Genomic DNA, 17910 nt, shown 5'->3' on the forward strand with positions numbered 1-17910 from the left:
CTTGCATTAATTCAACCTCGTTCCAATTGCTACGAAGAAAGCTGAAATTGGAACAATCCATGACTTGTTCAAAACCTACCAAGAAAATGAAATCAACCACTACCGGAAAATATGCTGGTAGAGATTTCACAAGGGCCGTTTTCGGATTTCGCTCGTAAGTGCTTTTGTTAAAAGTGCTTTTATCAAAAACACGTCACGACTTTAATTGAAAAAAACCAAGTGCTTCTTGAAAAAGCAATCGGAATTTAGAAACGCTCACTGTCTCCAGAAAGCGCTTATTTGTCCGGGAAGTGTCTTTTGAGTTTTTTTTATGAAACGTTATTAGAGCCTTTTTAGTCAGTAGAGAGCTCTTTTAGCCATTCTTAAGGGAATCTCAAACGAGCCACATCAAAACCGAAGCACACTCTTTTAGCCGTTCTTAAAGCAATTTCGAACGAGCCGCATCAAAACCGAAGCAAGCTGCTTGTTGAAATATGTAAAATGATTTTATTATATTCAAACCACAAATCGGTATGTAACTAATCATTGAAATTGATATTGTTTTTGAATTTGCGCCAGCAGGCACTACAACAACTTCGAGCCACTTAAGCGGACTTTGATTAAACTTCTTCCTACGTCAAGAGATTCAGACTAATCTTTTTGAAAACAACAGCTAAACAAGCTGTTTTATATTATACTCGGTCAGTTAGGTATAACGGTGGTTAGGGACGAGAACAAGAGTGTATGAGAGTGAAACGCTCGACCACTTAAGCTACAAGCCCCCACAGAGTTGTGCAACGGCCTTCTAGAAAGGATGATCCAACAAAGAAACTGCGTTGTATATAAACAAAAATCGAAATATATTTCCACCCGTCTAAAATTCACCGTTCGTTGTAAAATTTACAATACATCAGTGGAATGTACATGAATTGTGCGTCTGCAGACGTATTAGTAATACAAATTGACCCGAAAGGGGTGGAGTTAAAGGAAATATTATGGGGGATGGGAAGTGTAAGAACCAGATGATTGCCTAACAGAGGCATCCATAAAAACTCTCCTATCTTTCGAGTTTACTTAGTAATGCTTCTATTGGTGGCAGCTCCTGTACAATTTGTTGCCAGTCCGGCATGCCCTGCAAAGATATCGGAGTATATTACAGACGTATTCAACTCCAAAACAATACAAAGGGAAACGAAAAGGAGAGGATGACACACAGAATTAAGTTTTCCTTGGGTCGAACCAGTTTAAACGTTTGTAGGGTGTATGGAAATAAATGGAGCAAAGAAACGCGTATATTTGAAATGAAATGCAGGACATTAAATCTGCTATTTCAGAAACTCAAATCCAGAACTTAAGTAGCCATAAATGCAGTATGCACTTACTTTCCCTGATCTTCGAACCCGACCATCCAGGCGCAGTATAATGTAGACATCCTCACCAGGAGTAACTCCTTCGGACTTTTGCTGATCCTTTATCCACCTAATCAAGCATATCAACACCATAATGCATATAAACCATACAAACCAAATAATGCACATAAACACAAAGCATTTTGTTATTTAGAGTAATAACTTGATGGCGAAACAAGTGTGTAGACAATAAAGAGTAACATGTAACCTTTCCCATTCTGCAGGGGATACAGCCTCAGCCTTGAATCGGATTTCAGCTTTTAACTTTGACTTTGCAGTTATAGACTGAGTTCGTTTCTCGAAATCTTCCTACCATTGGAGCCAACAGATATAGTAGGACGAATGAAATAACTTATCAAAGTCTATCTCAGAACATGCATTGAGAACTATAGTTGAAAGTCTTTGCATCTTACTCCAATAGAAGGAAGAGCAGCAGCTGCCTTGAAGGTGTACCGAAGCCTTTCTTCTCTATTTGAGGTACCTTAACTTCATCCCAGATGACAGGAACTAAAAGAACACCTCTTCTTAGGAGCTCGGTTCGAAATCTTGCTGCCTGCTGGATACTTAAGGCAACAGTCTCCTTCTTCCCTGCTAAAATAACCTAAATTCTAGACTTCATCAGATCATTGGCATTTATCCAGATAACGAAAACAAAAATAGATGTAGAGAATTAAAAGAACTGCACCAACGTATAACCTACATAGAGATAATGAAGAAAGAAAAAACATTGGTACTCACAGGCCTAACAGTATCACGCAACTGCACAAGCTCAACAACCCGGTTGGTGGAGAGGCGCAATGGCAATCTCGATAGATTTTCATCGCGAGATATTTGTGAAAGTTGTTCCTCCTCCTTCTTGTTTTCCCATAAAAACAATGCCACAAGAACAATAAGACCTGTAGATTACTGATTCAAAAGCTTAGTCATATTAAATAGCAAGTTACAAAGTCCACTCAGTATCATATTCAATCCCTTGATCTCCCAAGCAATTGAAAGACACGACTGTCGATGAACACACAACCCAAAAGCTTACACTCGTGAAAGTTGGATCTTTTGGGGTTCTTTTTTTTTTTTTTTTTCCCTGTTACTCCCAATCTGTATGAGATACTCATTGAATGAATTATAACTCATACGTCTCCAGATATCCTATAAGATTATTACGTTCTGTTTTCGATGAAACAGAGTAACTTACCAAGAACCATATCTGACAAACGTAGTATTGTTATTTATAACAACGTTATCTCATCAAAGACACTCTATATGGATTAACTCAATACTTTTATACATAGAAAAGAGGGAGAACGGTACTTTTTATATGCAAGTAAAAGCACTTGATTTTACCTCCAACATTAACGGCAACATTGCCAGCAGTTTCCCAGAGATCAGGGGCATCATCACCACCTTGAAATGCACGGAACAGCCGGGGTACAGTAAAGAACGTTGAGATTCCTGCAGCTGCAGAGAATGCTACATAAAAGAATCTCCTAATCCCACGGAATGGTGCTTGGACTTCACTAATGAGTTTGAGATCTCTCCTAAAACTGTAGCCTATATCTTCCCCACCTAGTCTAGCCTGCATAAATAAGAAATAATTGTCATAAAAGATGTCCAAAGACAGAAGAAAACGTGGCAAGGTTTCAACAATAAATAACAGCTATTCATATGATTCCATCGCTTACAAACCCCAATCGGTTGAAACAACCAGAGGATGAGATGCACTCTCAAAATTACAGGACAAAACAATTTACAGTTAAAAGTTTGAGTTTAGTAAAAAACCTCTTCCTGCAATTCCTTAAATTCAGGCAAAGCTCTGAAAGAGGCCAAGTCGGGATCATTCAAAATTGTGCCAAATTTGAGGTCATATTCTCTCAAGGCGGTACGTAGACAATCAGCAGCTTTCCTTCCTTCCCCTCTTCCTCAAAATGTGAACGAAAAAAACACACCTATCAGCCTAGCTAAGAATTAGTTGGAGGTAAATTCAGATAGAAAATATAAACTTCGGGCATATTTTCGATAGTCTGAGATGCATAAGGAAAACCAACAAAATACTCCGAAATCCCTACTTGTAGGCATGACAGCAGGCTTTGTTATACAGTGCAGCCTGGGCCTCGATTGGGTTGGGATCCAAACTGAGCGCTGTTTCAAACTGAACTAAAGCATCTTTAACCTGAAAACTCCAGGATCATAGAGACACGATATCAAATACTTTCATACAGCAAAAAAGAGAGCTTCTTATTCACCAAAATCCAAATTTCTAAACGTATGCAAATTGAAACAAAGCGCAAAGATACAATATTTCTGCTTTCCTAACCTCAAAGTTTAACACATTAAACTAAAGATACGATATTTCCTACTTAGGAAAACGATAACATTGATATCGACACATTATGAACAACATATAGACAGTACGTTCTTGATAGAAAACTAAAACTCAACGCACCCATCTCACAAAAACGTAAAATTTTCTCAAAGAAAATGAAAGTTGCGACGATTAGTAGGGAAATATGGGAAATTACCCGTCCTTTGGAGAAGAGCTGGAGACCCAAATTCACACAAGACTCGGGGGTGTCTGTACTGGCTTCAGTGGACTGAGAAGTTGAAGAGCAGGAAATGAGAGAGATGCGGGCTGAGTTCTGGTGAATTTGCAAATGGGTGAGGAAGGCGGTTCCTCCGCCGGGAAGAGACGGCCTTGTTCGTGTTATTGGGTTTGAGAAGCGGAGCCATAGGTGGTGATGCAGAGCCGGAGCAGCCACAGCCATTAAAGCGAGTTTTATCAACTCGCACTGTAAACCTTTGACACACTGTTATCAACAGAGAGAAGCGAATCCAGTGTCATTACTGCGCCAACAACAGAAGGTCCACACCGCCCGTAACTCACCCTTCACTATATTTGGGCGGAGATAAACCTTATCGTCACTAATGTAATATCCTATTACATTCGAGAAACGTTTTTTAAGTTTACTACGATCTCACTTTACTTCTGAAATTTGCATAAATTTATAGGAAGAAAAAGAAATTTTGAAAATTTTGAGTTTTAGCAAAAGGACAAAAATGTGTTGTAAGTGAATATTATCATGAATGACTTTTTAGAGTAAAAATATCAATTTCGTTAAAAATGAACAGTAACGAAAATGTTTCGTTATATCCCGTTTCATTAAAAACTATGTTACGTCTACTTATGTGGCATAATCAAGCGCACTTATTTGCCATATGTATAAAATAATATTAATTTTTTCTAGATATTTTGAAAAGTAAATAAATTGGAACTTGGGGTCACTTTTTTATCATAGGCATTGTGAAAATAATATGACCTGATGCACGACAAGCCAAGGGTGTCGAACAGACTGAGAATATATAATATGGAGTTTATTCAATCAAGGGCAACAGAATTCGTTTGATGTTGCTAGTTATGGATTGACTCGTATAACCAAGTCAAATGCTTGACTTAGATAGGAGAAACAACTCATTCAATTACACAAAATAAATGTATATGGAATCCTAAAGTACAATACATTAATAGGATGGATACTTAATACTAAGATTATAGTTACTAGACACCTAATAATACATAGCTTTGAAAGATGAGAAACCACAAACAATGAAATTTAATATAGATACTATATTTATTGTCGTCAACTACATCATACTCCTATTCTCCAAAAAAAAAAAAAAAACAACTCATCCTTGAGTCTCCTTGTTTTTTTCTCGATCTTTTGGATGACCTTTCAAATCTTTCCACAGCAGCCACATCAAAAGAATTTCAGAATTGTTAGAGTTTTCAAACCCACAAAACATTCAAGTACATTCCACTTCCACGCTATTCCTAAGCAAGTACACCTTTGTTCCTTGTTAATAGAAATTGACTTCAAATCAAGCACATAAGATTTCCAAATTTGTTTCTTGTAAGGAGTAGGGTCGGAGGGATATTGAGGAACCACAATCAAATTCGCCGAGTCTTTTCTTAAAAAATTTCCTCTCTAGATTGTAAGTAACGAAATCTTCCCAAACGCAATCATTATGCAAATGCAATGTTTTGACCTTTTTATGAAGCTGTACATAAAATGTTTCCACCATTGTATTCATATTCTGCGGATAACCCCAATCCACAAAGCATTTATCTCCTAGCAGCAGCAGTATACTCGTCGTCATCATCATACTTGTCGTAAATTGGTGGAGAATTCCAATCGATGAAACTAATCTCTTCAACAATGTGATTTTGAAACGGATTTATAATCATAACCATGATCTTTAACCGCAATGGAAAACCTGCTCTGATACCATGCCTGATCTAGTTATGAAAGTGAGCCAAAGTTAGATAACCACTTCCACATGACTAGACACAAAAGGAATGGATTCCATGGACACCAAAACTTAGCCCCCAACAAGCTAAAGTTGAAAGTTGAAACAGAAACAACTGGATCTGTCTGTCATATTATATAACCACAATGCTTTCTCTGATATAGGAAAAGTGAGAGTTCAATTTAGTGAGTCACACCACCTATAAGGCTACAACATATATGAATAAATAGACCATATATTATATGCCTGATGCGGAAACAGTACCGCATTATCGCCGCGTCCGCACTTTCAAAAGTAAAAATCATCACAAAATTAATGCTGGTTTATAAAGTCTCGTTACATTAATTTGGCACACCTCTTTTTCTTTTGTCCGTCACTACCTAAAAGGCTGCACCAATTGTGCTGCCAAAGCTACAGATTAATGCTCAACCACTAACTCACAAACAATTTGAGCAAAGATGTTTTTGTCGGTCCTTTTTGTCCTACTGTAAATTGTAATATCACTTTCACATATAAATGTTTTGATCTTGAGTGCAGGGCTGGCTTGCTAATTGCTAGGGTTTCATGAGATAGTGGATGCTTTGGTGGAGCATATATGTTTAGAACCTGCAGATGGGACCATGCAATGCCCTTTCGATCGGCATATATTCTGCTGCTGCACAAAGATTATATACCAGTTCAACATTTCTGTTGTCTTTCTGAATTATAAATGATTTAATAAAGAACCCATCCCCATGTTACCTCAATCTTATCAGTTGTGTGAGTCAGGAAGTTCCCATGTTATGCAGTTATATGATAGACATAAAATTCTTATATCAAATTCCTTAATTTTATTTCAGCTAATTACTTTTAAAAGAGAGATTGCATGACAGTAAATTCAATCTTTTAAATCGGAAAACCCTAAAACCCCATAGACAAAAGAAAACCCCTGAGAATAAAAGAAATCTGGTCGATATGTTACCTCAGTCTTATCATTTGCTTAGTTCAGAAAGTTCCGTGCTATTGAGTGAGGATAGAAATAAGAATGATTCTCATGTCAAATTCATCAATGTATTTGAGCTAATTACTTTTAAACGAAAGATTGTGGGACGTAAACCCTAATACAATCATTAAAATAGGAACAACCTATAAAACCCTAAAGACAAAAAACCCTAATAAAGAAATCTCGTCAGATTGTGTTCGAAAACTAAGGATAGATAGTCACATGCTCTTGATCTGTTTGGCCTAGCTAGCTACCTGATCAGTTATCAGAAAAACGATTCTGCACACTGGCATGATTGTGTTCGAAAACTAAGGATATCCGAAGTGGATTTGGATGGATATATATCACGAAACCAATGTACCCAAGAGTACATATGGGACTAATAATTTTTGAGTTTGGTGAGTGTGCTGAATATTATACGTAGAATACTTCCAACCCAAAAACAGATATATTGGAGGCCACCATGATTTCAGTGGAGGTCCAGTACTCCCCCCTGGTCATGAAATTTTGATCAAAATCTAGGTCCAGTATAGTTTACTTTCTTCCACACCATCAACAACCTAGCCAGCTATGGAAAAAAGATTTCAATGTAATATACAGCCATGTCTTGCTAGAAGTATCATGCAAAGGAAAAAAAAGGTTATTATTGTGTGTGTAAAGATGCTAGCTTTGATGTAAGGAGCTTGTAGCTTGGTTCATTAAGAGCATTCACCCTTCACCTGAAGTCTCGAGTTTGAATTCCACAACCCCTGGAATATCGCTCAGTAAAAAAAATTCTGGCTGTGATACCCGCTAATTGGACGTCCATTTTGGATAAAGATGTGTCATTATTTTTTCTGCTGGGCGGTCGGCAGTAAGCTTAAGCATCTTGATCAACTCAATGAAAGGTTGAGATTGTTTGTTTGTCACAAGAAAAGAAAGGGCCTATCGATCAAATCCCATCATAAAAGAGAAGCAGCATGAAATTCCTTGTAATCCAATCCAAATTCCTAAATGTGATACTTAGGAATAACTTTAATTTAATGTCGGGTTTTGAATGACCTGACCTCTTGATGCCTGCTGCAACTTCCAACTTGGCCAACTTGGCTTTGTTGTTTTCGAGTGGCCTTTCTAGTGCAGGTGCAGCTAATTAACTACCAAAGATGGTAGAAATTTTTTTGTGCGATGCCGAGTTATGTTTTAACATGGGTGAACGACAAGGATGATAAAAGAGCTCATAACTACCTGATTGCATTGGTAAAACAGTGAAGGTGTGATCATCACACCTGAAAAATTACTCGAGCGATTATTGGTGAGAATTCAATGCAATGCTTTTTTTATTATTTGTGTTTTACAAGTCACATTCTGTTCTGAGAGATAGAGGGGAACAGAAACTGAAAAAAAGTTGGTGATTTTAAGCTTTCTTCACACTTTAATTGACGCAGGAAAGGAGCAAAAAGCTCTATATATCTAGCATGTGGACAATACATGATGTAGAACCAGAGAAATAAAATCAATGAGCATTTGAAAACCTATGTCACGTTGTCCTGTTATCAAAGTTACAAGTATAGACATGATTATATATACTTCTAATCACCATCAACTAGTATGGAGGAGTTTAAAGGAAATTTGACTGAAATGATCGATATACAAATCTCAATTGCTGAAATAATCGAATCCACAAATCTTAGTTGTCGAAATTATCACTTTTTAATATCTAATCGAAATGCTGTTAATATTTCATATATATATATATATATATATTACTTGATCAAATGAGGAAGGGGTCATTTCAACAATTGGAATTTGTAAATTGATCATTTCAATCAATTTTCGAGTTTAATTTACATGCCTACATATCTGCCCTCCCGTTGCGATTTCCAAAAATGGAGATGATCTCCAATCATGCATGTTATGGTGCAATTAGCAAGAAAAATATCCCAACTTTCTGATTCTCGTAATGTTAGGGACAATAAGTTTTGATATCAGTGGTAGAACACCATCCTAGTCTTTATGTAACATAATTGTGGTTAGAGTGACCCCTTAATTTATCTAGCGTACGTGTGCTTTAAAACTTTATCGACCAATAGTGTATCACAACATATATAACATAAGAAAATTGGTCTAGATGAGGATTTTACAAATTTCAATTGTTGAAATAATGAAAATCTAACAACGATAACATATTAATCAAATATTGATGACATTATCAGTTAAATATTGACGACATATCAATAAAATTCCAAAAAGTGGTCATTTACGCAATTGGAATTTATATTTTCCTCATTTCAACTAGCTTCCCTATTATAATTAAAGATGGACACTAATCAACGCTAATTGATCATAGTTGTGTGTTCGTTCCGAGGAGCACTAGTCATGTTCTTCAATTAAGAATCTTTAGACGTGAAAATCATGCATGTAGTGAAAAACAAAACTATGAAATTGTTTAATATAAATATCATGCATTCCATGTAGAATTGCTAGTTGTTAGTGGTAATTGGTGTAGAGGCCAGAATAAATCTGAAAGATGTTTAACTAAACTTTTAGTGAACAATTTTGATGCGTATAGCTCATTGTTATAGTTCGCAGTTTGCACTCATGATATGTAGGGGCCAAATTGTTATAGTTTCTACAAATCATATGTAGGGGCCACATTATGGATGGCGTCGGCACCAACTGTTCCCAATCAGGTTGCAGTGATGTGGAAATGCACAAAAGAATTAAAAGGCAAGCTCATTATATATAGACCTATTGGGTTCTAAAACTATATATTGAGCAAGAAGAAGAGCTGTAAACTAAAAACATGGATGGGAAGAAACTGGAGTACAAAGGCGAGGAGGCATTGAAGGAGATTGAGAGGCTCACAGCCAAGGCTGGTAGAGTTCAGTTGGACATTTTGAAAGAGATCTTAACACGAAATTCGAAAACCGAGTATTTGAGTAAGTATATGAAGGGATCAAAAGATGTATCAGATTTTAAGCAATGTGTTCCTGTCATTACTTACAAGGCCATTCAGCCTTACATCAAAAGGATTACTAATGGTGAAGACTCGTCTCTCATTACTGGCCACCCCATAACTGAAATATTGTGCAGGTAGCTCTGCCTTTTCCTTTGTTTACTTGTTTTTCTATTTCTTTTTTATCAATTTGTTTTACTCGCTTGGCTTATTGCATTTGCAGTTCGGGAACTTCAGGAAGAGAGCCCAAGATGATGCCGTCGATCGCAGAAGATCTGGATCGTAGAACCTTTCTATATAATCTCATTATGCCAATTATGAACCAGTTAAATATCGTAACTACTCTGTCCATTAATTTATTGACATAAGCTTGTAACTATAGTATAAGGAACTGTTATCGGCACTTCAAAAATATGTAGTCCCTATGAACTTGTCTAAGGGAATTATCTCTCTTGTGTTTCTATTAACAAAAAAAGGCTAGAAGGACCTTTTTGGAGTGCCAATAACAGTTTACGGAACCCAGTAGGATGTATATGTATCTATCTTGATATGCAAAAGTGTATATATATATATATATATATACACACACACACACAGTTATACCCACGTGTTTGATATTCTAACTGCAGGTATGTCCCTGGACTGGATGAGGGCAAGGCTATGTTGCTCTACTTTGTGAAGGCAGAAACGTCAACACCTTGCGGCTTACCAGCTCGAACGGTGCTTACCAGCTACTACAAGAGCAGCCACTTCAAGTGCCGTAGCCCTGATCCTTTCAACAATTGCACAAGCCCTGACCAGACAATTTTATGCAATGACAGCAACCAAAGCATGTATTGCCAACTCCTATCCGGTATAGTCCACCGCCACCAAGTCCTGAGGCTTGGCGCCGTCTTTGCATCCGCCTTTCTCCGAGCCCTTTCGTTCCTAGAACGAAATTGGATCAACTTTTGCAATGACATCCGTACCGGCCAATTAGACCCTTTGATCACAGACCCAGAATGCCGGTCATCAATGGCTCCCTTAATTTCTGTCCCTAACCCTAGTCTAGCCGATGAGATCAATGAAATTTGTAGCCTTCCATCATGGAAGGGAATTTTATGCCAGCTTTGGCCTAAAGCGAAGTACATTGAGGCTGTTGTCACGGGGTCTATGGCACAATATATCCCAGCTCTAGAGTACTATAGTGATGGAAAACTTCCCTTGGTTTGCCCCATGTATGCTTCCTCAGAGTGCTACTTTGGCGTTAACTTGAAGCCCTTGTCTGACCCCGCTGACGTGTCGTTTACCCTTTTGCCGAATATGGGTTATTTCGAATTCATACCGTTGGGAGAGAATGGGACTCGGCTCATGAACATAGATGATGATGAGGAGGTGCGTAATGATAAACTTGTTGATTTGGTGCAACTGAGCCTTGGCTGCTATTATGAACTGGTGGTTACCACCTTTGCTGGTAAACCTATATTAATTTTGTTTCAGCACTACTTCATTTATTTCTTTTTCTCCTAATTAAAGTGCTCGTTTAGGAGTGTTTTTAGAGTGGCGAAAGACGCTTTTGGGAAACCAAGAATGCTTATAGTAGAACAATTTAAAAGAGTTTTTGAGTTACAAAACCAATACTTCTGATTCTTACAAAAGCTCTCACAAACATACCCTAAGATTGTTTAGTACCTAAGTAGTTAATTCTTTTGAGTTTGATGAACCATTAATCAGGTCTGTATCGTCATCGAGTCGGTGATGTGCTCCAAGTGACTGGATTTCACAATAAAGCACCACAATTTCGGTTCATCTGTAGGAGGAATGTGGTTCTCAGCATCGATACTGACAAAACTAATGAGGAGGACTTGCACAAGAGCGTTTCTGTAGCAAAAAAGTTGTTAGAACCCTTCAATGCTCTTCTTGTGGAGTACACTAGCCATGCGGATACGTCACGTCTACCCGGCCACTACGTAATGTATTGGGAAATTATATACCATGGATCAATGGTGGACTCAACAGCCCCACTTGATGATAAGGTGATGCAAGAATGCTGCATTGCTGTGGAAGAGGAACTTGACTACATCTATCGCCGGTGCCGCGCATATGACAAGTCCGTAGGGCCGCTTGAGATTCGGGTGGTGGAGCCTGGGTCATTCGACGGGTTGATGGACTATTTCATCAGCCAAGGGGGTTCGATCAATCAATATAAAACGCCGAGGTGCATCAAGTCGAATAAGGCGCTTAAGCTGCTTGATTCTAATGTGAAGGCATGTTTCTTTAGTCCAAGAGATCCTAAGTGGATCCCTTAGACTCAGAGTGTGTTAATGATCATAGTCAAGATTAGGACTCTTTTTGTTAGTCTTCATTTTCTGCTACTGAACCAACAAAGATTCTGCACCTATAAGCTGTTGGTGCAATAAGTTTAAATATGCATTTGCTGCCAATATATAATATGCACCTTAATTTGATCATTGTATTCATCATTTTTTCACATTAAATCACGTAATGGGTACAGAAAAAACGTGTATAAAGGTAAAATAGGTAAAAAGAAAAGATTGATTAATTGAAATAATAAACATATAAACATAGGCTGACTCATCATCATCTGATGTGAAAAAATGGTCAATGGGTATAAATTAAAAAATCCCAAAAAAATGGTTTAATAATAAAATATGCTTATGGTTTTGGGTTGAAACCAATTTTTCTAAAAAAAATAAATTATTGCATAATGTTTGTGTTTATATTTCACTGTATGAAATAATCCGAACTATTTTTTTTTTTTATCATCATCTAAAGATTATACCTGCAAAAACTTATTCAACTTGAAGATTGTTTAGAGGATATTTTCATATTATTTTGCACAAAAGTTTTGATACAATATCGTATTTTTTGATCTTCTTGTAGATACTTTGAATAATTTTTTGGTTGTGCAAACCAAAGAGAATGATGACCTTGATGTCCATCTGTGTCAAACCAATCGACGGATAACAAATAGCATTTTCATAGTGAACCATTCATTCATTTGGTCCATATGAAGGGTTGAACGATCTCTAAATCAAAGGCAGAAGTAAGCGCTATAAGATCGGCATAGGCTTAGGCCTACCCTCACTCTTTCAGCCTTTTTCTCTAGTATTATTATTATTATTATTATTAACAACTTAGTATTATACTTTTGTTTTTTGGTAAACTTAGTACTATACTTCTTTTACAAAACTCTTAAATTCTATTCACCAATAGTTAAAACAAAAAGACTCTTTTTCTTTTCAATTCCAACAACAGTCATCCCAAAAACTAACTTTAACATCTTAACATCTTATTTAATAAAAAAACCAATCTCTTAAAATTAAAACTTAAAAGTCTGGATTAGTTTTATAAAAAAAATATCTCACATTGTCCAACTGAAGAATAATAAACTTTGAGCTCTTCCTCACCCCCTTCTTGAAATTTCATATATTTTGCCCTCCCAATCCCAACACAGAACAATAGCATGTATTATACTCTTGTAAGTATGATCCATTTATTTTATTTTATTTTAACATTATGTGAGGCCCCTTCTTACGTAAAATCCTAGCTCTACCATTGCTCCAAATTGAATAATTTTTCCTATATACAATTTTAGATGTTGATAAGAGAATGAACGGTTTAGATTCTGGTGTAGAGAATGAAGATTGGTGAATATAATGGAATCCTGCTAAGAAGCTACTCTTATATAATTCCCTAACTTTGACCACAACAATATTGGATACCTAGAGGCAGCAATTGATGGATCACGTACACAAAAAAAGTCTCCGACAACTGTACTAACTAGTACGCATTTGTGCTTGTCATGATCGATCATTTTGGTCTCAGGATAATATGGCACTCGATCGGTTAAGACACGACGCAGTCCACAATAATGCCACAATTGTGTACGTTGCATGTTCAAATTATATATGTGGTTGAACTAGTTCCACAAGATTTTCAGGTGCTGTGTCCGTTTGCAATTTGAGCGTAGTCATGGAGATAATCAATCGTTATAAAGTGTGTGTAGAATCTGTAGATATATCGATCTGACACCATGTTCAGGTCTGCATAGGCATGCGCATGCAAAAGGAACTCTCTTTTGGACTTGGGCGATTAGGGTTGGAGGAACATGAAGGATCTCAATTTTTCTGTTTACTACTTTTACCCTAAAGTTTGAACTTTACACGAGACGGACGTGCGCCACTATAGAGAGACAGAAAGCGAGTCACCATGCACTAGCTGTACCTTGAAAACGTTGAAATCATGTAGGAGGAAATCAAAAGATAACACATAAAATTCAGAATAGATTCTTATAAATTTAAGCTAAAAAAAATATAACTGAGAAAAATCACACAAAAAAAGGTTTACGTATTCGTGTCAAACTGTAAGCGGCAATCATTCCTCCTTTCAATACAAACGAGCCAGATATTTTTCTTATAGGAAGAATGACCATATATGTGGCTAATACTTGCATTCCCTCATGGGGATATGCACACATTTCACCTCTTGTGAATAACGTATATTCATCGTATAAATTTCATAGTGGGAACATTTCAATTGTTCGATCCTTCCTACAAAAAATCATTCAAGTCGGAAATCGTTTACTCATCTGAATGTATCAAAGAAATGAACGGTTCATTGTGAATATGTTATTTGGTATTCACACCATCAATTGGTTCTATATATTTGGATGCATAAACAATCTCTAATTCAAATAATTTTTTGTAGAGATGGTCTTAAAATGACAATTAAGAAATTGAGCTATTCTAATTATAAAACTTATAAGGTAAAAATATATCACTCGCAAGAGGTAGAATATGGGCATTCCCACCTTAGGAACGCAATTATTAACCATATATGTTTACATGGATCATGTAACAAACAAATGGGAAGGGAAAGATCTCCTTAGGCAAGGACCATATATCTTATTCTCTCTTTGACAAACATGGTTTTAGTTCTTTCTTCCCTTCGCCACATAGAGTGGTGTCAAATACACACTTCTCAAGCATCTTTACAGGCCAAAGACGATAAAGAAAAGGCAAAAGCAACTAATTAAATGCTCGAGCAGATAATGCAAATACGCACTATTATATGCTTATAATCACCAATAAATCATCAATGGATATTGGAGTGGACTTGGATGTGATTTGGCATCTAATTATGAGAAACATCAAAGTGTAATTACGTTATCCACCTGCATAATTCAAACAGTATTGCTATTTTTAAGTCGTCTATTAGGAGTCATTTGGAAGTGTTTTCAAAATGACTAAAAGTGTTTTTGATGAAAATGTTATTGAAACCAATCCTTAGTAAAAATCTAATTGGATCCTGAAAAACACTTAAAGTGCTTTTAAAATCCAAAATCAATTTCATCAAAAACATTTTCAGTCATTTTAAAAGCACTTCAAAATGAACCCTAGATTATTGTGTTAGGTTGCAAGATAATCAAAATTGACCATATTTCCTTTTTTATTTTATTAATAGTTTAATTAAGATTCATGGTGGCATACATATGATTATTAAATTCTAATCAAGCATAAGGCGTAAGTTAGCAGGATACTTCTAACCTGCAATTGCACGCAGCTACACAAATCAGCGTTTGTATTATTGAGCACAAATAAATCCATAACTTATATTAGAGGCTTAATGTGCTTTTGCTTATCGGAATCCTCCAGCAATGACAAGGCAGATCTTTGCAACTTGGCCATTTGCTCCTCAGGGAAAAAGCCGCCATACAATCTTTCATATCCAGTCCCATACAAAATCCTCAAGATCTCACATGGCGTCCTTGCTTAGGCCAGCGAATTTACATCTACTGACAAGACGTTAGTGACTGTCCGATTCTCATCCCCAAGTGTGATGGGTATAGAAAGAACCGCATAACAATTCTCTAATTGATTAGTTCACAGGCACGTGCCCTGCGAGAAACCAGGGTGGTGAGGGTTGGAGTGGTGGCAACATAACCCACTAGGTCATCATAAGTGAGTACATGCGATGCTAACAGATAATTGGCTGTATATTAGCATAAGGGTCAAATGGAGGGATAATTGACTGTGTTAGCACAAGGATCGATTAGTGAAAAATTGTAAGAAATAAATCTGACCTTTAACAAACGATGAAGATGAAGTCAAAACTTACCTCTCTTGAGAAACAATATAATTGGCTTACAATAGATCTAAGTCCATAATAAGCCGTTGTTTTACGAGAACACTGACCACTATTTATGTTGAAACAATCATAGTGATTTTCCTACTAAAATCATGTAGAAAATTGACACACAATTCCAATCCAACTATGAGTGTCAAGTATCAGAATTTAATTAAAGGTTCATCCCAAATTGATTAGGACAACTTTACACTGTTCAACAAAACATTTCCATACCAATTTGAAATACTATGACTGGTTCTAACTCCCACTATCATACTCACATTCTAACAAAAATCACACGGCTGAGGTTTATAAGGGGCCTTGGGATATATCGCCTCAGTGATACTCTGGAAATTAATCAATTCATACAATAATATACGGTTGTTAGTCAAAAATTAATAAATAGGAACTTATGTACACGAAGTTATACATTTTCTTTACATAAAACTTTAAAAAAATTTATGATCACATTGGTCTACCATTTGACATGGTAAGTGATATATATATGTCATGTTAATTAACAAATCTATCTGATTCGATAATGACTGTATACATCACTTGTCACATGAGATGGTACATCAATATGGTTTAAATGTGGTTTTCTAGCATTACTCAAGTGCATAATGACCATTTCAAGATGCTAATAACAATTGTTAAATGATAATGGATGGACCTGATATGACCAACTTGTTCATGAGCGAATCCCCGATGTTCGAGCAACAAGCGGATCGAGATTGGCCTTGTTGGAGAACAATTCAGAAATAAACAAAAAATAACAGAAATAAACAGAACTTGAAATTCTAATATTTTATTAACCAAATATACTTAATGTGCAAAATGAAATTATACAATAAATGCATAAACTAATATAAAAATATCAATGATACTAACTTGATCACAGAAGGTAGAGGCTAGCATAAAAGCTATGTCCTTCGAACAGTATTTTCATCCCACTCTTGTGCTTGTGGTTCTACAACGTCTGCTCGACCAGGATACAACTACCTAATTCTACAACCCGCACTGGATTATAGAACTCTAGCGAATTGCTTTGTGTGTTTACTCTCTGGAAATTTTGTACGGAAGATAAGGAGGAAGAAAAGATGATCCTCACTTGGATACTGTGATTGCAAATATATAGGCTGTTTCACACCCTTTCAAATACCTGTTCAGTGTATTTGAAAGCACACAACTGTTTCTAATAGCTGTGTCTTTTAATAAAAAAGTACAACTCTTTCCAATAGCTGTATCTTTTAATAAAAAAATACAACTCTTTCTAATAGCTGTGTCTTTTAATCAAAACGTTTTTTAATTAATAAATTAATTAAAAAACTTAATCCAAAAATTAAAATTAATGAATCTGATTAATTAATATTAATTGTATTTAGGCTATATTATATTCAAGCCTAATCCACACAACCATAAGGCCCAAGCCTTCAATCCATTTCCAAATGGTCCAAGTTCTAATTACTAAGAAAAGGGAATAAGCCTATATAAAGGCTAGTGAAAAAATACTATTGACCAATGTGGGATAAGAGGGTCTCAACTCCAACAATACCCCACATTTGAGACGACTCTTTGGTCCTAGACACACTAAGATACGAGAGTAAACAATAGATGTGACATACATCAGGAGAGGTGTCTTTTGGACTTGAACCTACCTTAGTATATACTTATCGGATTTACTAGATGACGCAGTGAATATAAAATCTTGAACTGTTCATCTCTGCAGTAAACCAAGACAATAAGCAAAACATATGCCACATTTACACATCACAAATTCATACGTTTGTGTTCTTTTTTTTGTCCTGAACAAATCCTGGATTCATGAGAGCTTTAGAGATTGTAGCCATGTAATTCTCATAAATGCGACCCCATATTTACTCTCATATAGGTGATATTGATTAAGAATAGGCTGCTACTATTCCACTTGATTTACAAGTATCAATATCATTAAACTAATGTATCCTACATCATCAGCAGTCACCACACTTCTTCCATCATAGGAATGGGTATGTAAGTGTGTTTCTTCTTGAATTTAGCCAAACCAGTTTGCCTATTGAACCGTCGGGGCTTGATCTAAGGATGAACAGTTGATGAATGGATGAACACTTTCTTCAAGGGCCGTCGGGGCTTGATCTTGAATAATGGTTGTGTGGATTTCTTCAAGGGCTTTTGGG

The 17910-nt window shown here is 36.3% G+C and overlaps 2 protein-coding genes across 2 annotated transcripts; one reads left to right on the forward strand and one right to left on the reverse strand.

Annotated features, from left to right (window-relative positions):
* Nucleotides 1-822: 822 nt before the first annotated feature.
* Nucleotides 823-4311, reverse strand: LOC103934142 (protein LOW PSII ACCUMULATION 1, chloroplastic). Its single transcript, XM_009343855.3, is given in 10 exon segments — nucleotides 823-1111; nucleotides 1362-1458; nucleotides 1597-1697; nucleotides 1802-1833; nucleotides 1836-1989; nucleotides 2127-2284; nucleotides 2730-2961; nucleotides 3165-3300; nucleotides 3452-3555; nucleotides 3905-4311. Coding segments are annotated over 10 exon segments (1332 nt in total). The 5' UTR covers nucleotides 4148-4311; the 3' UTR covers nucleotides 823-1036.
* A 5126-nt stretch (nucleotides 4312-9437) lies between these two features.
* LOC103934141 (putative indole-3-acetic acid-amido synthetase GH3.9) lies at nucleotides 9438-12036 on the forward strand. The gene is made up of 4 exons (XM_048585855.1): nucleotides 9438-9741; nucleotides 9828-9929; nucleotides 10234-11057; nucleotides 11318-12036. The coding sequence occupies exons 1-4, from the start codon at nucleotides 9452-9454 to the stop codon at nucleotides 11890-11892; spliced, it is 1791 nt and encodes a 596-aa protein (XP_048441812.1). The 5' UTR covers nucleotides 9438-9451; the 3' UTR covers nucleotides 11893-12036.
* The last annotated feature ends 5874 nt before the right edge of the window (nucleotides 12037-17910 follow it).

This window comes from the organism of the source record quoted next, unplaced genomic scaffold (assembly GCF_019419815.1).
Source record: "Pyrus x bretschneideri cultivar Hongxiangsu unplaced genomic scaffold, Pyrus_bretschneideri_v1 Contig23, whole genome shotgun sequence".
Lineage (NCBI taxonomy): Eukaryota > Viridiplantae > Streptophyta > Magnoliopsida > Rosales > Rosaceae > Pyrus > Pyrus x bretschneideri.

Coding starts and splice junctions, on each gene's coding strand:
- LOC103934141 (XM_048585855.1), top strand. CDS start 9,452: ATGGATGGGAAGAAACTGGAGTACAAAGGCGAGGAGGCATTGAAGGAG. Junction 9,930..10,233: donor ATTATGCCAATTATGAACCA/GTTAAATATCGT, acceptor TTCTAACTGCAG/GTATGTCCCTGGACTGGATG. Junction 11,058..11,317: donor GGTGGTTACCACCTTTGCTG/GTAAACCTATAT, acceptor ACCATTAATCAG/GTCTGTATCGTCATCGAGTC.